This window comes from Balaenoptera musculus, chromosome 6 (genome assembly GCF_009873245.2).
Source record: "Balaenoptera musculus isolate JJ_BM4_2016_0621 chromosome 6, mBalMus1.pri.v3, whole genome shotgun sequence".
Taxonomy (NCBI): Eukaryota; Metazoa; Chordata; class Mammalia; order Artiodactyla; family Balaenopteridae; genus Balaenoptera; species Balaenoptera musculus.
The window spans coordinates 79436755-79458980 of NC_045790.1; the positions used below are offsets into that span (position 1 = coordinate 79436755).

Sequence of the window (22226 nt, forward strand, 5' to 3'; positions counted from 1 at the left end):
TACAGTCACTTGCCAGATGGAAAGGGCGGGGAAGAGGAAGTCGTTGCACTAAATGATACAGTGATGTATTAGGCCACAGGCGGAACAAGTAGTTCAGGGGTGTTGCTTGCTACTTTCTAAAAGGTACAAAAGCAGCCGCGCTGAGAATGAGCCCCGTGTGGTTGGTGCGCGCGGAGGCGCACTGCCTGCGTAACTATAGAAGTAGACGGATGACACCCCCAGCAACACGCCGCTCAGCTCCCCCACCAGCTGCGGGATCGCTTCTTAGCGGGCTTATCCGTGAGAAGCAGGAAAGGTCTACGTGCACGCGCACGTGGCACTCTCTGCCCGAGGTCCGGGGACTTTCCCCTAGGCGCAAGTAAGGAACTAGTCCCCCGTTCGTAGCCTAGGAAACAGGCCTTCAGCACGAGCTTACGTTATAAGAGGCGCGCTCTAACCTTTTATAGCTCCATGGGGAAATTTATTTCTCGGTTAGGGTGAGGAAATTGGTGGCGTGGCAAATAAAAACCACTTCCAGTTATAATCTTCTAAGACTGTACGCTTCTGGAGACATTCTGGCTAACAGAATACCTATACAGAAGTAAGAAATGAACTAATTTCTTAGATGAACTAAGCTGGACCCACAGTGCTATGCAAATACGGCCTGACCCCGCCCACACACTAGGTGGGCGTGACCTTCCTGGGAAGCCCGGAGCTGAACGGGCTCGGGAGCGCTCGGGTGCGTCCGACCTACGCCGGCGCCGTCCCGGTTCTCGCGGTGTCGGCCTGCAATGGCGAGCGTGGTGTCGCTCGTGGGTTCGCTGGGGCTGCTTCTTGTGTCTGCGCTGCCCGAGGTGCTCGGAGACCGCCCCAGCCCCGACCGCCGGGCACACTCAGGTACCAGCGAGGGCAGCTGGAGGGAGGCTGGGACTGCCCACAGGCCCCCAGGCCCCAGCTGTACTGACCGCTTCTGCCCTCCTCCTCAGGGGACGCCGCCCAGGTCGGCCCTGGGGCCACGGAAACCCGGCGGCGGCAGCCGCCGCCGCCGCCGCCCAAGAACCAGCGCGAGCGGGCCTGGGCCGGGGCGCTGCCCTTGGGGGCGCTGTACACCGCAGCCGCCGTGGCTTTTGTGCTGTACAAGTGCTTACAGGTGCGGGACGACCAGGGGTGGGGATGCCCCGAGCTTGAATCTCCCACGGGGGCGCTATGGTACCAAGAAGAAGACACATTTTCCCGTCAGTCTGTAAAATGACAAGAGTTCCTTGGCTTTCTAAGATTATGGGGTTATTTTGAGCATTCAGCGTGGTAGTGGCTGTGAAGGACCCTTGGTAAATTGTAAATAAATAATGATCATCACATTTAATCCTCCCAACAATCCAATGAAGAGGTTTAGTCACTTGCTCAAGACCACCCAGAGCTAGTAACTGGTGGAGCTGGGATTTGAACCCAGCAAATGTCCATACTACAGTAAGTGTAGTTCCCGGTGAGATTCCAACCTTGGCACGAGCAGTTGATTACTGTAGCCAAAGTGCTTTTGGAGTTCGAGGTAACAAGCAGTCTCAAGTTCTCCTTGGGAAGGAGGCCCTGCAATGTGAACTGACAGTATATTGTGGTTGATTGAAACTGTTGAAATAGAAAGTAGTACCTCCCAGGGCTCTCCCTTAAGCCCTGGCCCTATCACTTACTTGCATTGGAAAATAGAGGGCTGAGCCAATTTGGAAATGATATGAAACTAGGAGGGATGGCTAATCGTGATCCAAAATAGACTTGACAGGCTAGAATGAGGGACTGAATTTAATGATGAAATTTTACAAGGAGAGATAATAAATTCTATTCTTGGACCCAAGTATAGTCTGAAAGAAACATAATTTGGCAGCAGTTTATTAGTTGACAAAGTTCAGTTTTGTGATGTGATAACCCACTTCCCAAATCAATGCTAGGAACGAGGTATTGTGCTTTATCTTCTGATCAGAACACTCCTGGAGAATTTTACTCTCTTGAGGGCACTGTTTTAAGAGCAGTACATGCTCTTAAAACAAACCAGAGTAAAGCAACCAAAGAAAAGCGTGTCAAATGAGCACTGACTGCAAAAGACTGGCACTATTAAACCAGAGAAGACAGGGGGTATGACCAATTTCTTCAAATTCCTGAGGGGCTATCACGTTGAAAAGATTTGATTTTGGAAGGCTCTGATCAGTACCATGAAAAGAAGATACGCGCAGGACAGTTTCTGGCTTTGTGTATAAACTAACAACCAGAACGTTATCAAACTGATGACAGCTGCTCCTTCCTGGAGGTGTTTCAGTAGACTAAACAACCATGTGTGGGGCATACTGACATGTTGCTTCCTGTCCTGGGTGAGGAGCTGGACTAGATGTGATTGTGATTCTCTGAGGTAAAACCCCGCTAGCTTTGTCTACCTGAAATTGTCCTCCTCCTCTTTCTGGCTTTGGAGACTGAGGTTATTTATTTACTTATTTTTTTATAAATTTATTTATTTTATTTTTGGCTGCATTGGGTCTTCGTTACTGCACGTGGGCTTTCTCTGGTTGCGGCAAGCGGGGGCTGCTCTTTGTTGTGGTGCGCGGGCTTCTCACTGTGGTGGCTTCTTGTTGCAGAGGACAGGCTCTAGGTGCCCAGCCTTCAGTAGTTGTGGCATGTGGGCTCAGTAGTTGTGGCTCACGGGCTCGAGTGCAGGCTCAGTAGTTGTGGCGCACGGGCTTAGTTGCTCCGTGGCATGTGGGATCTTCCCGGACCAGGGCTCGAACCCACGTCCCCTGCACTGGCAGGCGGATTCCTAACCACTGCGCCACCAGGGAAGCCCCAGGACTGAGGTTATTGAGAACCTCGTTGCCCTTGCCTTTTTCCACAGCAGGGGAAAGATGAGGCTACTTTTCTCCAAGAGGAGGCAGGCAAGAAGGATTCACTGCAGTCAGGTGGGTTTTGCAGAAGTCTGTACTTGGGGGGGATTAAGGGACAGCAGAAGGTAGGTAACCATTGCTCTTCTTTTCTCCCATACCCCCAGAGCAACAGCTGGCCCAGCTGACACAACAGCTGGCCCAGACAGAACAACACCTGAACAGTCTGATGGCCCAGCTGGAGCCCCTTTTTGAGCGGTAAGGAGAGCAATGACCCTGTGGCCAGGGGAACTTGTGGTAGGTGGGAGAGGTGGGCACAGAGATTGGGCAGCCTCTGAGTGGACATAATCTGCAGTGTGACTACCCTGGCTGGAGCCCAGCAGGAGCTTTTGCACATGAAGCTACAGGCCATCCACCAGCTGCTACAAGAGAGCAAACCAAACAAGGGTGTGGAGGTTCCAGAACCAGGTACAGGGTTGGGAGGTGAGAGTCTGGTGGAGGTAGAGACAAAGCCTCTGAAACTTGAACGTGCCTGATCTTCCTCTTCACAGAGGCCAGCACACCCTTTCCTGAGGACTTACGTATAGAGGAGGACGAGGAAGAGGCTGGTGACAGTCAGGCCTGGGAGGAGCCCCTAAACTGGAGCACAGGGACGAGGAAGCTAGCTACTCCCAGGGAAATGGAGCAGGGGCTAAGGAGAAGATGCCGGAAGGCTGCAGCAAAGGGCCCCAGTCACCGCCCCCACCGGGAAGGAGGGACAACAGCTGACAGTTTAGTAAAACAGAGTCTGTTTTTGTGACTGGATGCTCCTGTGTGCTTTTTCCATTCCAGCTGGTCACACACACACACACACACACACACACACACACACACACACACCCATACTAGGTGCCTGAAAACAACCGGGCCTTCTTGAAACGCTTCCCTTATTAGGACACAAAGAGGCTGTCTTCCAGTGCAGGAGCTGAGAAGACAGAGGGAGCTCCAGTCCTTCTCTTTGTATTCCTGAGGCCACCGTCATGCCAGCCTTCAGGGCACAAAAATCCCTTTTCTCATATTGCATAGCTGAGTGAGATAAAAAGGCTTCTCCAAAAAAGAAAAAACTTTACTAAAATCCTGTGGGAAAATAAATTATAGAAACTACATACAACATAAAAATAGCTGGTTCAGCTGAGGTTCAGTTGGGTCAGGTTTGGTGTCCTGATTCTTAAGAGCTGGTCAAATGACATGGCGTGTCTCAGTCTCACGCAAACACAGAATGACCCTTCTCAAACCATGAAGAGTCTGTGTTTTGTTAGTACTGAAGAAGATTCCTTTGTACTTCCGACTCTGACCTCTCCCTGAGGTATCCTGGACTCGAATTTGTAAGATTCCTCTAGTTCTTCTGGCTGCTGTGGAGAGAAGACAGTTCAGGCACTGGCATGAGCACGCTATTCTGACAAAACCACCCAGGGTGTTGGATGGGGGAGTGGGGTGAGGTGGGGGTGAGCTCCAGACGTGAGAGAGGCTCCAGACTGCTGCCTCCAGCTCGTGGGCCTCGCCACAGCACTCTTCCTGAGGGACAGTAACTTACCTGCTGGCCAAAGTCAGACTGTGGTGCCAGTGCGACAGCTCCTCCTGGTCTGTGGACATAAGCAGTAGCTTCTCGTGGGGAAAGGACAGCTAGGGAGAGACCACCTCTTAGCACATGGCTCAGAAAGGTCCAGCCTTAAGCTAAAGGCCCTGCTGTTTCCATTGAGGTAATTTAGGGCTGAAGTGAGAACCAGCTATGAACCCCAAGCCCTACTATGCTCTCAATGTAGGTGGCTCAGTTCCTGTGAGGGGGGCCCAGGCCTAGGAGATGAATGGTGCACAGGCACTTGAGGTATATTTTGGGCCTCTCCTACCTCACCTAGGGCTCTCGCCTGTTACTTACGCTGAGCAGTCCACCACAGGGGCCTCCTGAGTGGCCAAAGACCCTGTGGAGTTGACACTCGGCCATAGGGTAGAGGGCCTGGCAAGCAAAGGTGCCACTCTGCAGCAGATGCAATGGGGGTCGAGGCTTGGCCATGAGGAGTGCATCAGAGAAGAGGAAGAACATTCGGGGCCGAGGCTCCCCTCGGGGAGGCACCACCAGCAGCCAACCCTGGCGTAGGAACCAGCGACCTGGGGGATGGGAGAGCTGTTATTCTGATGCAGCTTCAGGACCATGATGCACGGAATAGAAGGAAAGGGAGGCTGAGGAAATGGGGGGTTATGTGCTGGCAAAAGAGAGGATGGGGGGGTGGGAAAAGGGCAGTTTGAGGATTGAGGGGAAGCACACAGACTACCTGAGACAAGCCCCTTTGCCTGCCGTCCACTGAGCAGAGCCTGGACACGCTGGAGGTGCTGGTCATTCTTCTGTTTCTGACTGATGGTGTGGACTCTCTGGGCAGTCTCACTTATCCGCCGGGCAGCCCCTGCAATAATATTCCATGCCCCACTCCCAGCACAACTTTGACTTTGGGTGAATGGTGGTGGTGAAAGACAGGCTATTCCAGAGAGGACCAGGGTCAGAGTCTAACTTCTTGAAGAGTATGCAGGGCAATAGGAACATTGTATACAAGTCATTGGAAGACAGGGGCATATCAGACATTGTTGGAGGTCAGAACCAGCAATGGATACAAGAGAAGCAGTCTCCAAGGACTGCTGTGGAGGAGCAAAAACATACTTGTGAGCTGTTCATGGTCAGGGCTGTTGGGACCTGTGTTTTCAGCCAAAGCAATGGCAAGATTCTCATACCTGGAATTAGACAGTTGGAAGTTATGAGGGGAAGTAGAGCTGGGCAGAGTTTCCTCTGCCTGACACACAGATCACCCCCCTATACAAACTTCAGTTGCAAAGCCAGGAAAGACCTGCTTGTGGCTATTTTATTCCCCTCTTTCATCTGAGACTCAGAACCTGGGTTCACACCACATGGCCCTCTTCCATTCCACATTGAAGAGTCAGAGGGGCAGACTGACCAAGATTCAGGAGGCCAGATCCCAAGGTGAAAGTTAATCAACTTAAGGAGGATGCTACAGACAACTGACTGTAAGTTCTTAACTCATCCGCAGGGACAAATTCTAAGCTAGGCGAGCCTTTCATCTCCAGAAACCCTGTTGCTATCCTTATTACAGGCCCCTCACTTCAGTGTATTGTGTTCCACAATCCCAGCTAAGGGCCTGAGGCTGCACAGCCCGGGTACTCCAGTGGGTTCACATTTACTCTTGCAAAAAGTTTTTGGGAGCAACTTGTCACAGGAGAGACACAGTGGGACAGATCCCATGGAATCCCACAAGGCTGAGAGCAGCAATCATACAGACTCAGAATTCTAAGAGAAGTTGGCTGAGTCAGGGTGAGTTCACTCACTGCTGGAGCCTCTGCAGAGGCAGAGGGAGCAGGTCCTGGAGCTGAAGGCCCCCAAACTCAGGGCGACCTTCCTGAAGTCGCACAAACCTCCGGAAACGTTTGTTCTTCTTTAATTGCTCCTAGAGTGACGGGGAAAGGGTTGGCAGCAGGGAGAGAAGCCTCTCCTACTACTGTATTCTTCGGTGTACACATCCCCAGCCCTCAGGAAGCTGTGTGCTCCTGAGAGAACCCCGTCTCCCTACAGGGAACTTAGTACAGAGCTGGGCACCCACAGGGCTCTATAAACGCAGGAGCAGTGTGAATGAAGTTTGGGTCTCCAGATGAAGAGGCAATGTATGGAGGAAGAGGGGAAGGAGGACTTGAGGTCATCTTCAGGTTACCTGCAGGGTGGTCCGGGACCTCTCAGCGTTGGCAGCAAATTGGGTGTAGAGCTCCAGGTGGGGGCAGAAGCCCTCCAGCCCCTGTCCCCAGCGCCCTCCTTCGAGGTAGGGAAGCAGCTCTCTGCGTAGGTCAGGACAATAAAAGAGCAGCCCAAGAACTACTCAAGCACCACCTCTTTTAATTCTCCTACCCCTGCCCCGGAGGTAGTGCTATTACGCCATTTTACGGGTGGAGAACTGGGGCAGAGTAAGGCACTGGGCCAAGACCACAAGCGAGGTAACTGGCAGACTCCGAATGTGAACCGGGGTCGCTCCGACTCTGAGCTCCGTGCACTGCCAGAGGCCAGAGCTCTCCCTCCTTCTCCTTTCCCACGCCCCTTCTACTCACTGGCTGGCGCCGTAAATGAGCTCCCAGGGCCCAAACAGGGCCTGGCGCTCTGGTGGTCGCAGGGTGCCCTTGGCTCTCAGAATCCCCACGAAGTACTGCGGAAGGAGAGAATACCGGTATGCAGTCCGCAGAAACGTGAAGCCAGTGCCAAGGCGCCGCTAGAAACTCTGTTGTAAGTCGGCCTGAGCTCCCTACGTGCAGGCGTCCAGGTCAGGACCCACGATACCCCAGTCAGGGTCACCGACCTCGTAGGGGCCCTCCCACACCCTGGGGTTCCCGCCCCTACGGGAGGGTGTGCGGGCCCCGCACCGTGGCCACCAGCCCCAGCTGTTCCTGGTAGCGCCGCTCGGTCTCCAGCAGCTCCCGGGCAGTGCAGGCGCGTTTCCGCTCCCAACGAGCACGCTGCTCTTGCACCGGGCACCGTGCGCTGGGGCCCGGGCTCTCCATGCCGGACTGAGGGGTCGACACCTGCAGCCGCAGCCCGCCGGAGATTCAAATTCCAACGGCTCCGGGGGCGGGGCCGTGGGGGCAGGGCCTTGGAGAGGAGCGCGCCCTCTGGCGCCTGGAGGCTGCGCGCAGGACGGAGCGTGCGCAGCTGCCAGCTGAACCGCATCAGGTCACCGCCAGGGCGGCGCTGCCGGTGTGCGGCGCCTTCCGGGGCAGGGCAGGTTGGGGCAAGTGGGTGGCCCTCCTTTGAGTAGCACTAAGTTGGGGCAGCAGCGTGGACTTTGAGTCAGGAGAGTTGGGGGTTTAGACACTGGCAGGGTCACAGTGTCCCACCTGTAGAATTAAGATTCTGTCCTGGGCCCATGCCAAACACCGGGGTCCAGTTGTCCCCAATGCTTTCATGACTAGGAATCCTCACGGGTCACCAGGTTTTGAATATTTTGGCCCCCGGAAGAGTTGATAGGTTTTAAGTCACTAACTCGCTTTCTCTTTCCATACTGATCCAAAACCTGATAGCCAGTTAGCTTCCGGTCAGCAAGTGTCAATAACTAACATGGTGGGTCGGAATTGCTGTAATTCTGGCCAAAAGCTTAGAGTTGATGAGTCTGTGTTACCTAGTCAGAGATAAAATGTACCAGATTTTCTTTACTTAGTTAGGTCTTTTTGAAAACTGGCAATAGCCCTGGAGGGTAAATTAGCAGTGCCATTTTGTCAGTATGCATGAGATATCTTAAAATGTGCCTACTCTTCTAACCCAGCAATTCCACTTCTAGGAATGCATCCTAAAAAATAGATATGTGGACAAAAATATATGTACTAGGATGAGTGGCAAGATGTTGTAACAACAGAAAACTGGAAATCACTTAAATGCCCAATGGTAGAGAATTGGCTGGGAAAATTATGGTACAGCCATTAGAAGAATAATATGAAAGCATTAATGATGTAAAAAAGCTATCAATATGGGAAAACACATAGTATATTGCCGAGAGAAAAAAAGCAGGCCATAAAACTGTGTACAATATGATCTTATTTAGGTAGGATAACATATCTATGACTGGAAGGATAAACAATCAAAAGGTGATTGTGGCTTTTATCTCTGGGTGATGGGATCAAAGATAATTCATTCAACAAATATTTATTAAGCACCTAATCTGTTCCAGGCACTGGACCACTGAGGGGGTAAATGGGATAAATAGGGTGATTTTTTAAATTCCCTTATACTTTTCTGCTTTTCCGAAGTTTTCTGCTTGAGCATGCATGCATTACTTTGTAATTAGAAAAAAAAGTGCTATTAAAAAGCAAAATGTTAGAAACTTTAGACCCTATTCCTACCACTGAGGACTCTTAAGAATCTGGGCCCGAAGCCAAGAGCCAGGGTATTGTCAGGATTCTGAGGTCGCCTCTAGCTCTCTGACATTCTAAGTATTCTGAGGATGGAGAAATGCTGGACTTAATCAGGGAAATACTTGAAGGGCTCGATGGAGGCAAGAGAGAGTTTGGGTCAGACTGTACCTTGGATGGGTCACAGGAACTGGTGATACCACATAGGTGGAGGACTGGTTACACTGTCTCAGGTGAATGTGGGACAGTCCAAACTAAGAGCTCAAGGGTGGAAGGGGGCAGATAATCTCATGATAATTGGTATCACCATGAGCCCAGGTAATGGGAACAGAGCACACTCCCAGGGCGCAGTCAGTGATGGGTGTGTTTGGGCATCCTGCCAGCGTGTGAATGTGCTCTAGGTGGATGGAAGAGGAGAGGGGAATAGAGCCTGCTGTGAGCTCAGGTTGGGAAATCACTCAGCTTTGAGGAAGAAGAGGGCAGAGCTGAGTAAGACACAGTGAGGACACTCGGAGACAACTCATTCCCTGGGGACCAAGGGTCCCACAGAGCAAGTCAGGCACACCATACTCTGCCCGCCCCTCTCCCCTAAAGCCAAAGGAAAGAGGGGCCAGGGAAGACGGTTAAGAATCCGCCTGCCAATGCAGGGGACATGGGTTCGAGCCCTGGTCTGGGAAGATCCCACATGCCGTGGAGCAACTAAGCCCATGTGCCACAACTACTGAGCCTGTGCTTTAGCGCCCGCGAGCCACAACTACTGAAGCCCGTGCACCTAGAGCCTGTGTTCCACAACAAGAGAAGCCACCGCAATAAGAAGCCCTCGTATCGCAGCGAAGAGTAGCCACCGCTCAATGCGATTAGAGAAAGCCCGCGCACAGCAGCAAAGACCCAACGCAGCCATAAATAAATAAATAAATTTTAAAAAATAAATTTAAAAAATTTAAAAAAATTGGGGGGGGGGTGGAAGTCCCTGGCAGTCCAGTGGTTAGGACTCGGTGCTTTCACTGCTGGGGGCCCAGGTTCAGTCCCTGGTCAGGGAACTAAGATCCCTCAATCCCCGTAGCTCGGCCCCAAAAAAATTTTTTTTCTCTGTCCTTTAATTACCCTCAACCTCTGCTTTCAACTCACTGGCTGCTGGAGAAGCCCTAGGGATGCTTTGAACAATAATTACCAGTCATTCTACAAAAATTAAATGCCTCTCACTCACCAGGTCTTATGCTAGGCATGGAGATGAAATGGGGGACAAGAGAAATGTGACCCCTGCCCTTATGAATGCTTTTAATCCAGCATGACACACATGGTAAGGAGTCACCATAAAGTGAGATACACGTTACAAAGGAAATACAGGCTTCTATGCATGCAGGAGTGAAGGGACTGACCCTAGCCTAGGAGTCAGGGAGGCTTCTCAGAGGAAGGGACATGTGAACTGAAGGATGCCAGGAGGATAAACAAAACATAACCTGGCTAGGCAGGGCCAGCAATGTGGGTGCGGTGGACAGAGAGACAAATAGCATGGACAAAGGCTTGGAGATAAAACACACATGCACACGCATGCAGTGCATTCAAGGAACTGCTAGAAGTTTAGTAAGACTAGAGCACAGATTGCAAAGGAAAAGTGTGATGAGAAAGGAGACTGGAGAGGTAGACACAGGCCAAACCATAGAGGGAATTTATATCAGTAAGACTGTGTCACAAGTAATCGTAAATCAAAGTGGCTAAACAATAAGATAATTTATCGGCTCATGCAACTGAAAAGTCCAGATATGGGGTGGGGGGGGGGGGACTTGGGTTAGCTTAATCCAGCAGCTCAGTCAAATCACCAAGGACTGCTTTCTACCATTCCACTCTGCCTTCCATGGTTTTATCTTCATCTTAAGGCTGGCTTCCACTGGGGTTACAAGGTGGCTGCCCACAGTTCCAGAGGCTGTGTGTTTCCTTATCCATGTCTGGACAAAGTGAAAGTGAGTTCCGTCAGTTATCAGATACTTGCGACAGAGAGCTTCACTCTGACTGGACCCACGTAGGTTGCAAACCCATCAAGGAGAACAGGGCAATTGCAGCCTTCTGAAGGCCATGTCAAGTAGTACTATGGACTTTATCCTAAGGGCAATGGGAAACATTCAAGGGTCTTAAATAGGGAGTGAGATTATATGTGCATTTTAGAGAGATCACCCTGGCTAGCTGGACTCATCAAGACCCATTAGGAGGCAGGTGCAGTTACCCAGGTAAGAGGTGATGGAAGTGTGGACTAGGATGAAAAATGAGGATGAAAAGTTTAGAAGGTAGAATCCATAGTGCTTGATGACTTAATGTCAGACGTGAAGGAAAAGATGAAAGATGGCACCAGGTTTCTGGCTCAGACCACTTGGTGGAGTATGGAAGAAGAGGTTTGGGGACAAATAAATTCCGCTAGAGGCCTGTTGAATTTGAGATACTTGTGGGACATCCAAGTGGGGATATCCATTTGGCAGGTGGTTATAGATCTGACATGGGGGAGAGTCCAACCTGGGGATACTTGGCTGTCATCAAGTATAGAAGCCATGGGAGTAGATGAAACTGCCTACAAAGGACATGAAGAGGGATATGGGCAGAAGCCATGAGGGTCCCCAACACAAGCTCATTCCTTCTCATCCCGTGCACCCACTTCAGTTCCAAAGTGGCTGATGGTGTAGTGGGCTAAATGGTGGCCCCCATAAAGATGTGTCCATGTCCTAACCCCTAGGACCTGTGAATGTGACCTTATTTGGAAAAAGGGTCTTTGCAGATGTAGTTAAATTAAGAATCTTAAGATCATCCTGGATTATCCTGGTGGGCCCTAAATCCAATGATAAGTGTTCCTATAAGAGACATCCAGTAGAAGACATAAGGACAAGAGAAGGCCATGTGAAGTCAGAAGCAGAGACTGAAGTTATGCAGCCACAAGCCAAGGAATGCCTGGAGCCACCAGAAGCTAGAAGAGGCCTTAGAGCCTTCAGAAGGAACAGGGCCCTGCCAACACCTTAATTTCAGACTTCTAGCCTCCAGAACTGTGAAAGAATAAATCTCTGTTGTTTTATGCCACCCAGTTTGTGTTAATTTGTTACAGCAGTCCTAGGAAAATAATACTGATGGTGAGCTGGGCCAGAACTACAGGTAAGTCCCCAGGGCCCCAGAAGGGCTGTGATTTGTCTTTGCTTCCAATCCATGTCTGGGGAATAGGAGGCTCTTTTTCCTCCTACTTCACCAGCAAATAGCTCCTTCCTCTGCAGCCCTGGGATAAGCAGAGACATGGCCCTCGATGTCTTAAGACACAGACCCTAATGACCAAAAACTTGGCCTTAAACAACCACAGAGAGGTCGTGTGTTAGCCTGGGGTGGGGGGAGGGGGGTGTCCTAGTCAATCAGTCCTGAGTACACTCTGTCCCAACCTGGGGAGACCAGGAAACAAAAGTCTGGGAGCTCAAACCTGTTTTAGGGTTTGGCAGACTCCCAGTTGCAAAAGCACGATCTTGGGTCAGAGTCCACATTCCCCACCCAGACCAGAGACACAGTCACACACAGAGACAGAGAGCTCAAGAAAGAGACAGTACAATGGAGAATGGCACTTTGGAAATTAGGGAGCTGTAACACAGAGAGAGCTGTACCTAGATGCAATCTGGACTCTGAAATACTGAGAAAAAGCAGCGGAGATGGAGGGGAGACATGTGGACACATAGAAGTGCCAAGGAGAATTGTACAAGGAGACCCTGATGGAGATCTAAAAAGGAAAAAGGTGGAAACATTCAAAATGTTTGGAAAGAGGGAATATGAAATAAAACTAAGATTGGCGTTGGAGAAAGTTCTAGACATACAGACTCCAGACTTCAGTTAGCATGGTGTTTCTGTCCTCCACGCTTCCCATGACCTCCTCCACCTCAACTAGATTAGTCGTTACCACATTCTGTCTTGTCCAGGCCCATCCAATTTAGATAGTACCATGTACTTTCCATGTGTCTGGGTCCAACCAAGGTTCTGACAACACAGCTGACCAAGACAATGAGCTGACCATCAGGAGTGCACACTGGATCAGATTGCCGTGGATGGCTCTTAATTTAGCTCCAGAAATAGCAACCTAGATCGTTAGGCTGACTACCTCCTAAGAAGACTGCTTGTTCAGCCATACAAGTTTTGGCATACAGTATGACAGTCACTCTGACAAGGCAGACAGTTTGGGGTGCTGTAGAAATGTGATGTCCTGCTCCTGGAACAATTGTGGTTTGACACACACAGGCCATTGACAATGGGCTCCCTGAGGGCAGGGAAGGCTTTTAGTTTGGTTTTTCTCAAGCCCTGTCTTGGTGATCTGCAGAGAGAAAAATGATCAATAATAAAAGACTACTGAACAAAAGACAGAGTCAATCAATCAAATACTGGACCCTGCCCTTATGGACCTCAAGGCTATTAAAGCAGATATAATGTCATAAATCACCTTAATATGAATTGGATGCTAGACAAGGTTTTTAGTGAGGGCAAAGAACTGTGGTGGTTCAGAGGCACCAGAAATCTCTTCCTGAGGTGTAGAGTTGGTCAAGCAAGACCTCCTAGAAGAGATGGCCTTGGAGCTGGTCTTTTTTTTTCTTATTATTTAATTTTTATTTTATATTGGAGTATAGTTGAGTTACAATGTTGTGTTAGTTTCAGGGGTACAGCAAAGTGACTCAGTTATACATATACATATATCCATTCTTTTTCAGATTCTTTTCCCATATAGGGTATTACAGAATATTGAGTAGAGTTCCCTGTGCTATATAGTAGGTCCTTGTTGGTTATCTAGTTTATATATAGTAGTGTGTATAGGTTAATCCCAAACTCCTAATTTACCCCTCACCTTCACCTTCCCCTTTGTAACCATAAATTTGTTTTCTGGTCTGTGAGTCTGTTTCTGTTTTGTAAATAAGTTCGTTAGTATCATTTTTTTTTAATTCCACATATAAGTGATATCATATGATATTTGTCTTTCTCCGTCTGACTTACTTCACTTACTATGATAATCTCTAGGTCTATCCATGTTGCTGCAAATGGCATTATTTCATTCCTTTTTAATGGCTGAGTAACATTCCACTGTATATGTGGACCACATCTTCTTTATCCATTCCTCTGTCGATGGACATTTAGGTTGCTTCCATGTCTTGGCTATTGTAAATAGTGCTGCAATGAACATTGGGGTGCATGTATCTTTTCAAATTATGGTTTTCTCCAGATATATGCCCAGGAGTGGGATTGCTGGATCATATAGTAGTTCTATTTTTAGTTTTCTAAGGAACCTCCATACTGTTCTCCATAGTGGTTGTATGAGCTGAGTCTTGAATAATAGAAGGGATTTAGACAGAGGAGATAGTAAAACTGTTTAACATGTTAGTGGGTGCATTCGTGCACAAGTACTGACCTATCAGAGTGGAAACTGGTTGGGGCATTCAAGTGGTGTCCTGGAGCCCCTGCTGTGTCAAGCATTACTTCTTTAGTGAGTTCATAAGGTCAGGACGGTCCCTAGGGAGGAGTGGGGTAGCAGGAGCACCCTGGAGTTAGGGGCTAGTTACAAACCAGATTATAAATATTTCAATATATTTAATTAACCTATACAACCATACTGGTGTATGTACCTACTGAATGTTAGCCCCAGATAAGAATCTCCTGAGATGGCCTTACTCTCTTCTGGTTTGTTGAAGCCATAGGGGCCTTATTAGAATGTGAGCTGTAGAACAGCAGAGGCTGTTCTCCAGTTCAATGCTGCATCCCTAGGGTCTAGAACAGTGCCTGGAGGACTGGAGGAAGCTTACCAAATGTTAAGTGAATAGGCAGACTGGGAATCCCAGCCCATTGTTGGGGTCCTCTCACTATTCATCTCCTTGCACCCACTTTCCCCCTCCAATCTGTGCTCCACACTACCCTTCAACATAACCTAGAATGAGATTTGGATTCTGTCATTCTTCTGCTCAAAATATTTGGTGCCTCCCTTTTGCCCAGAATGCCATTTTCCCCATTTTTTTTTAAACCAATTGAACTGCTACTTCTTTAAGCCCTGATCAAATTTTGCCTACTTCTGTATTACTTTCTGAGGCAGAATTCATCTCTCTCCCCCAAATATTATGATAATTTTTGCCCTCACTCACAAGAGAGCAAGCTCCTCAGGACAGGGACTGTGTCTTATTCATTTCCATACATCTAGTCCATTAGCTCAGTGCCTGACATACGGTAGATGCTAAATAAAGAGAAGAGTGAAAGGCATTCCCAGCAGTGAGAACTAAATGAACAAAGGTGGTCAAAGGTTTGGGTAAAAAATGAATAGTTTAATTTGGCTAGGGTATGAGGGAGAGTAGTAGGAGAAAAGATGGAAAAGTCTCTTTGGTAAGATTTTGAAGGGACTTGGAAGTCAACTAGAGGGAGAAGATGGGCAGATAGAAGATACTTGGGTAGAGTGTGGAAAGCCAATGAAGGTTTTTGAGCAAAGGTGTAATATGATGAATAATACGTTCAGTTTAAACCTATCAGACTCTCTCATAAGTATATACAGTTTTCCATTCATTCTCAAATTCGCCTCCCACCTACCCATCCATCCACCCTCCCACCCCCAGACTCCCCCAGCAGCTTGCCCTACCCCTTCACCTGCTCCCTGGCTGGGCCAGGGGTGTATATATGGGCTGCTTCCCCTCTCAGTCAGAGGACGTGGGGGCCCCAGCTGCCTGGGACTGGGAAGCAGGCCAGGGTTAGCTGAGGTTGGCTGGCGAGCAGCCGGGCAGTGCCAGGGAGAACCTGTATAGTGCCAGGTGGTGCCTTGGGTTCCAGGCTGAGCCCATGACCCTGATAACCTTCTGCCTGCGCACATACCTGCCGCTCACTCCACCCCATGCCCACTTTGCTATCAGGGAGGGGGCACAGGGCCAGACAGACCTGCAGGGCTTCGGCTCCATCTCTACAAAAGGGCCTTCTGTGAGCCAGTCTGCTCCCCTCTAGGCTTGCTCCTCCCCCATCCAGCTCCTGTTTCTGATGCACGTACAGCCCGTACACACCGTGTCCCGGGACACCCCACAGTCAGCCACATGGCTTCCCTGTGCCCCAGCCCCTGGCTCCCTCTGTTGATCCCGGCCCCTGCCCCAGGCCCCGCTGTGCAATTGCTGCTGTTACTGCTCCTCCTGGTGCCTGCCCATCCCCAGAGCCTGCTCAGGATGCAGGAGGCTCCCACCACAGGAGGAGATTCATCTGGGGAAGACGATCCACTGGGTGAGGAGGACCTGCCCAGTGAAGAGGATATACCTGGAGAGGAGGACCCACCTGGAGAGTTGGATCCACCTGGAATGAAGACTGAAGCAGGAGAAGAGGATTCTCTGAAGTTAGAGGATCTACCTACTGTTGAGACTCCCAGGGATACTCAAGGCCCCCAGAATAATGCCCACAGAGACAAAAAAGGTAAGTGGTCATCAGCTCTGCAAATCTAGGCTCCAGGAGGTTGATGCTTCCCCTCATTAAACCCCAACCCAGGTAGGGATTATTCAGGGAAGGAGAGGAGCCTGTACTCTGACGGTAGTTTTTCCCAACCCCAGGGGCTCCCATGCCACTAGCCCTTTACCCCCTTTCAGAGCTAAATGGGGAGACAAAAAGGGGCACAGATGGGGAGACAAAAAGGGGCACAGATGGAGAGAGGTAAGCAGGAAGAGATGGGAAAGAAGAAACGGGGAGGCTGGAGAGGAGAAAAATAGGAATGTGGAGAGAAAACAAAGGTGGAGAGAATTAAGAGTATGAGGGGAGAGAAGAGGAAGGATGGGGGTGTACCAGAGGAACAGCAGGAAGGGCTTGTAGAAATCACCTCATCTTCAGTCTACAGATGAGGAAACTGAGACCTAGGACTAAGGAAACAGCAGGTAGGGGAACCTGGTATCTTGACTCTCAAGCCAGGAACTGGAAAACGAGCTGGAGACCAGAAAGGGAACAGGATGAGTGGGGAGGAGGGATGAATAAGGGAGAAAAAGGTCTACTGATTTGGGCCTGGGAACTGAGGCCTCCACCCATTTTACAGACCCTAAGACAGTGGTCGCAAACTGGTATCTCCGGGGCCAGTAGGATCTTTGTGTGGCCCATCAAGCTGTGGCGTTTTATTTGGCTGCCATCTATAGTGCTTTACACCTGGCCTGCTTCAGGCATTTCTGTTACCTGCTACGCTTCTGTAAGACATCTGAGTTTGTGAACCTCTGCTAGTGAAGGAGACCCACCTCCTTTTGGCCGCTGGGGAGGGACTGGGCTCAAAGATCAGCCTCTTCATTCTTCTCATTTATGCAGGGGATGACCACAGTCACTGGCGTTATGGAGGTGAGACACCCACCCCCTGCACAGACCCAATCTGGGCACCCAGCTCTGCTGATGCCCGCACCCCGCGCCCTCTTCCCCCGCATCCACGTCTGCCAGTCCCTGACACCACCCGCTGCCTCTCTCCCTCCACATCCCTTCTTTCTGTCTCCCGTTCGGATGCCTCCTGACTCGACCCCATCACTTTTTCTACTCAGCTTCCCTAAAAGTTCCTGATCTTGTCATCAAACTTCCTGTACATACTCTCCCACTCCAGGCGCTCCGCCATGGCCCCAGGTGTCCCCCGCCTGCGCTGGCCGTTTTCAATCCCCGGTAGATATCCGTCCAGAGCTCACCGCGTTTTGCCCAGCCCTGCGACCCCTGGAACTCCTTGGCTTTGAGCTCCCGCCACAACCAGAACTGCGCCTGCGCAACAATGGCCACACCGGTGAGGCGGTCTCGGGGCGGAGCCTCGGGGAAGGGGCGGAGGCTATCTGGGGATGAGGGACTGTGTCTGGGAGTTAGGCTCGCGCTCTCCGGAGAGAGGGGCGGGCCCGGCTCACCTGCCTCTCACCACGCAGTGCAGCTGAGTCTGCCTCCCGGGCTGGAGATGGCCCTGGGTCCCGGGCAGGAGTACCGGGCCCTGCAGTTGCATCTGCACTGGGGGGCTGCGGGTCGCCCGGGCTCGGAGCACACGGTTGGCGGTCACCGTTTCCCTGCCGAGGTGAGCGCGCAGCTGTCCGCGGAGGGTCGAAGTGGGGCGCGGGGTAGGGGATCTCGCCCACTCCTACCGTGTCCTCTCCAGATCCATGTGGTTCACCTCAGCACGGCATTTGCCAAAGTTGACGAGGCCTTGGGGCGCCCGGGGGGCTTGGCCGTGCTGGCCGCCTTTCTGCAGGTACCAGCCCTGGACGCCCCCCACCCCTGCTTCCCCAGCCCTCGGCGGGCTCAGAGTAGCTTGCCCCAGAGACCCCACCCCGCACCTGGCTATCATCTTCATTTACTCATTAGTTCTTTCATTAACACCCACTGTGAGCTGGGCCCCAACAAAAGATTTCGAAACTGTGGATCCTTGTCTCCCCACAGCCAGTGAGGGAGGCTGACAGGATAGACATATACACAGGATGCAGAGTCAACAAGGTAGTCAGGGAAGGCCTCACAGAGGAGGTGAAACTTGAAGCCTTCACTAGTGGGAAAGAAAAGGAGTTATTCCATGCAGAGCGAACAGTACATGTAAAGACTCAGAATATGGCCCATTCGGGGAATGGCAGATGCAGTAGAATGGACATCAGGAAGAGTCATTTCTCTAATACTCTTATAACCCATAATTTCCCCTTTGCGAAATGCAATATTGTCTAGAGAAGCATTTAGTGACCTCTTTGGACCTGTACTGATCAAGAGTACATACACAATGATTAGAGGAGGCCAGTAGGTTGGAGGGATGGTGAGACACCTGTGGATGGTGAAACACCTGTTAGGCTCACTCCCTCCCTGTTAGGCTCACTCCCTCCCTGACTCATTAAAGCCAGCCTCACAGCACAAAGTTCAGAGAAGCACCTTGGAAATAGCATGTCCTGGCTCCAAAACTCAAACACATGAATTATTAAGGTGAATGCAGAGGTAACATGAATACAAAGGTTATTGGGGTTTTCTGTGGTGGGGACACAGAATGTGTGTGGAGTTAATGATGAGTGAGATTGGAAAAGTAAGTAGAGCCCATCATTGAGAACCTTGTATCCTGGTAAAGTGACCCACCATCCTCCTCTTCCTCCAGTTTGCCATTGAAAACTAGTCTGCCTAGTTATGTCAGTTTGCAAAGTAGGAGTATATCGACCTTGAGTAATAACACATGAAATATTGTGTTCCCCCAGCATTCTCAGAGCTGGGAACTGGGGGAGGACTATGGGAACCCACCTCACCTTCAGGCCTCCAGCCATGACCCTAAATACATGTATGAATCCATCTTGCACTATCATCTCCTAGGAAGGCCCCGAAGAAAACAGCGCCTACGAGCAGTTGCTGTCACATTTGGGAGAAATCGCCGAGGAAGGTCAGTTTGTTGGTTTGGCAACTACCCTTGATACCCTTGTTCATAAAGAACCGCCCTTGGGGAGCCTCAGGTCTGAGGATGGAGAAGGGCTCCCTCCCACAGAGAGGGGTTGAAATGTGAACTGGCCTACTGTGACCTTGATAATAACTATGAAGCCGAACACAGGCAAACAGGCAAAGGCAAACTGCTGGCCACAGGCTTTATGTTTAAAAACCAAACAGAAACTAAGATAAGACAAAAACCAAATAAGACCAAAAAAATAGTGTTTGGAACTTAAGGGGTTGAGTCTGGAGAGCTAAAATTTTTCTGAGAGCTGTCTATTACTCCTTCATAAGCATCAAATATTTTAAATTTGTAAATACTTTTGTTGGAAATCTTTCTTTCCTTCTCAGTCACTCTAGGTCATTTTAAACCTCACTTGCCCAACTGGACCTTAAGTTTTGCTAAACTAGAAAGAACTGTGTTTTTTGAGTTTTGTGTCTGTTTTTAAAGTTATAGGTATTTATTTACAAGTTATTCAACTCATTTTCTCTTTTGATTTACTCTGGGCTTAAATCTGCATTCCAGCATGTTATCACAGTGTGCAAAGTAAGAGTGAAGACTCAGAGGGAGGGCCAGGGGAGCAATTCTCTCACTCTGTGAGCCCCAAAGCCTTTTACTTTCTTCTGAGTCATGTCTTGTTGTGCTGAGTTATGGGAAGGGATACACCTAGTGAAGAAGTGTCATGTCTTGTTGTGCTGAGTTATGGGAAGGGATATACCTAGTGAAGAAGTGGTTTCAGGGAGTTGAGTCAGCTTGGCTTCTGGGAGATAAAAATGTATTCCTGTACCCCAAAGCTTTGTTGTGTGTATGGCGGGGGGGGTCAATCTATGTGGGACTCCAGCACAGGTCCTCTCCACAGACTCTGAGACTTGGGTCCCAGGACTGGATGTATCTGCACTGCTGCCCTCTGACCTCAGCCTCTACTTCCGATATGAGGGGTCTCTCACCACACCCCCCTGTGCTCAGGGAGTCATCTGGACTGTGTTCAACCAGACAGTAAAGCTCAGCGCTAAGCAGGTGGGGCTGGGATGTGGTGGTGACAGAGGGGATGAGGGGGAAAGGGTTGTAGGTGGAGGTGAGAAAGAGGAGGCATAAAGAGATGAAGCGGCCGTGTGGGGGATGAGGGGGACGTGGACAGTGGGTTCCTGAGGTGCTGGCTGTAAGCCTGTGACCCTTTTGCTTCTGTGTCATGAGCCCACCCCCACTGTCTGCTGACCTCCCTAGCTCCACACCCTCTCTGACTCCCTGTGGGGACCTGATGACTCTCGGCTACAGCTGAACTTCCGAGCTACACAGCCTTTGAATGGGCGAATAATTGAGGCCTCCTTCCCTGCTGGAGTGGACAGCAGCCCTGGGACCATTGAGCCAGGTGCAGCTTTGTCTACTGATGTCATGCCCCCTGCCCCCAGCCACAGGTCCCTCATCCTCCCCATGTGTCCTCATTTGTCTGTCACTGGTGATCACAACCCCTGGCTCTAATGTCTCCTTTTTCTCCTCAGTCCACCTGAATTCCTGTCTTGCTGCTGGTGAGTCTGTGCCCCTCCTCTAGTTCCTGAGGCTGGGGGCATCCCTTGGCGCCGCTCAGCCTCAGGGGCTAGTCAGGACCACCACTGCTACCTCTCCATTTCTGCAGAACACACTCCAACCCCAATAGGATAGTGTCAAATCAAGGCAGGGGGCTTCCCCTGTTGTCCCCAGTGCAAGATTTGGTCAGAATGAAGCTCCAGAAATCTCCTTGCATCCTCCTTCCCAAACAACCTCTTTCATTTTGTTTTTAGAGAGGAAAAAAGTGCTTATCTTACCCCTCCTTGTGTATCCACCCCCATCCCTTTGCTGGCCTCTGCTGGATTCGGAGACGCTGGGGGCAGCTGGAGAACTTGGGGCAGGGGTGGGGGACAGGTGGAAGAGGCTCTGAGAGAACCCACAGACTCCTCTTCACTCCCTGAGGCAGTCTCTCTCCTCCTCCCTCCAGGAGACATCCTGGCCCTGGTTTTTGGCCTTCTCTTTGCTGTTACCGGCATCGCCTTCCTTGTGCAAATGAGAAGGCAGCAAAGGTATTTTACTAACCCTCTCCCTTAGGCCCAGCCCCTGCTCCCCAAGTGGAGTCCAGAACAGCTTCATGCAAACTGCATGCAAATGAGCTCATCCTTGGTGAGATTTCTGATTAGGGTTCCCTGTTGTGTAGACACCCAAGTGGGACCAAAGGAAGTGTCAGCTACCACCCGGCAGAGGTCACGGAGACTGTTGCCTAGAGGCCTGCAACTTGGAGAATGTGCAGAGAAGCTGGCCAGAGGAATCTGAGGGGGAGCTGGAGACTTTGTCCTGCCCATTACACTACTTCCTTTTAAACCTCCAAAGATATTTTTTTAAAATAAATATTTCTAATAAAATCTGTGGAAGGCATATCCTTGTTCCCCAAATCAACAGGATGGTGTATTCATTTCCTATTGCTGCTGTAACAAATTACCACAAACAGTGGTAACGGAAATTTATTCTCTTAAGAGTTCTAGAGGTCAGATGTTCAAAATGAATCTTATGGGCTAAAGTCAAGGTGTTGGCAGAGCTGGTTCCTTCTGGACACTCCTGAGGAGAGGATATTTTCTTGCCTTTTTCAGCTTCTAGAAGCCAAGCATTCCTTGGCTTGTGGCCCCTTCCTTGCATCACTCCAATCTCTTGCTTCCTTTGTCACATCTCCTACAACTGCTTTTAACCTTCTTGCCACCCTCTTATAAGGACCCTTGTGATTATGTTGGGCCTACCCAGTTAACCTAGAATAACCTCCCCAACTCAAAATCCTTAGCTTAACTAAAGTCCCCTTCCCATGTACGGTAACATTTCACAGGATTAGGGTATGGACATCTTTGGTGGGGGGACATGATTCTGCCTCATGTAGATGTTATCAGGAAGCAGGGAGAAACGACCGATATTGTTGGAATGACTGTGTGTGTGTGGGCAGGCTTGGTCTCTAGGCTTAAAATCACACTAAGGCTTTTGGGTTTTCACCCTGCTCAAGTAAAACCTATGTAGCTTTGCAGCTTTGCCTTCCAGTCGTGCCGTCCGGCCCAGCCGCTTGCTGG

General features: G+C 50.2%; 3 protein-coding genes across 10 annotated transcripts; 2 read left to right on the forward strand and 1 right to left on the reverse strand.

Annotated features, from left to right (window-relative positions):
- The first annotated feature begins 676 nt into the window (after nucleotides 1-676).
- Nucleotides 677-3656, forward strand: CCDC107 (coiled-coil domain containing 107). 2 transcript variants are annotated; one of them, XM_036856675.1, is made up of 6 exons: nucleotides 677-876; nucleotides 966-1129; nucleotides 2855-2915; nucleotides 3005-3095; nucleotides 3193-3305; nucleotides 3389-3656. In XM_036856675.1, exons 1-6 carry the CDS (start codon nucleotides 771-773, stop codon nucleotides 3634-3636), a joined length of 783 nt encoding a protein of 260 aa, XP_036712570.1. In that variant the 5' UTR covers nucleotides 677-770; the 3' UTR covers nucleotides 3637-3656. The 2 variants fall into 2 exon arrangements, with proteins under 2 accessions (XP_036712570.1, XP_036712569.1); XM_036856674.1 differs by having other exon boundaries at nucleotides 2852-2915; nucleotides 3389-3655.
- A 65-nt stretch (nucleotides 3657-3721) lies between these two features.
- Nucleotides 3722-9390, reverse strand: ARHGEF39 (Rho guanine nucleotide exchange factor 39). 6 transcript variants are annotated; one of them, XM_036856673.1, is made up of 9 exons: nucleotides 7284-7490; nucleotides 6975-7069; nucleotides 6587-6707; nucleotides 6207-6325; nucleotides 5527-5597; nucleotides 5147-5275; nucleotides 4753-4982; nucleotides 4411-4499; nucleotides 3722-4228 (listed from the first exon to the last, which is right to left on the reverse strand). In XM_036856673.1, the coding sequence occupies exons 1-9, from the start codon at nucleotides 7419-7421 to the stop codon at nucleotides 4213-4215; spliced, it is 1008 nt and encodes a 335-aa protein (XP_036712568.1). In that variant the 5' UTR covers nucleotides 7422-7490; the 3' UTR covers nucleotides 3722-4212. The 6 variants fall into 6 exon arrangements, with proteins under 6 accessions (XP_036712568.1, XP_036712562.1, XP_036712567.1 ...); XM_036856669.1 differs by having other exon boundaries at nucleotides 4078-4225; nucleotides 7261-9390; XM_036856668.1 differs by having other exon boundaries at nucleotides 4078-4228; nucleotides 7261-9390.
- Nucleotides 9391-14044: 4654 nt separating this feature from the next.
- CA9 (carbonic anhydrase 9) lies at nucleotides 14045-21561 on the forward strand. 2 transcript variants are annotated; one of them, XM_036856785.1, is made up of 11 exons: nucleotides 14045-16184; nucleotides 17052-17081; nucleotides 17335-17505; nucleotides 17639-17781; nucleotides 17863-17955; nucleotides 19041-19107; nucleotides 20009-20166; nucleotides 20374-20518; nucleotides 20649-20675; nucleotides 21122-21203; nucleotides 21335-21561. In XM_036856785.1, exons 1-11 carry the CDS (start codon nucleotides 15818-15820, stop codon nucleotides 21399-21401), a joined length of 1350 nt encoding a protein of 449 aa, XP_036712680.1. In that variant the 5' UTR covers nucleotides 14045-15817; the 3' UTR covers nucleotides 21402-21561. The 2 variants fall into 2 exon arrangements, with proteins under 2 accessions (XP_036712680.1, XP_036712681.1); XM_036856786.1 differs by lacking the exon at nucleotides 17863-17955 and having other exon boundaries at nucleotides 14046-16184.
- Nucleotides 21562-22226: the final 665 nt, after the last annotated feature.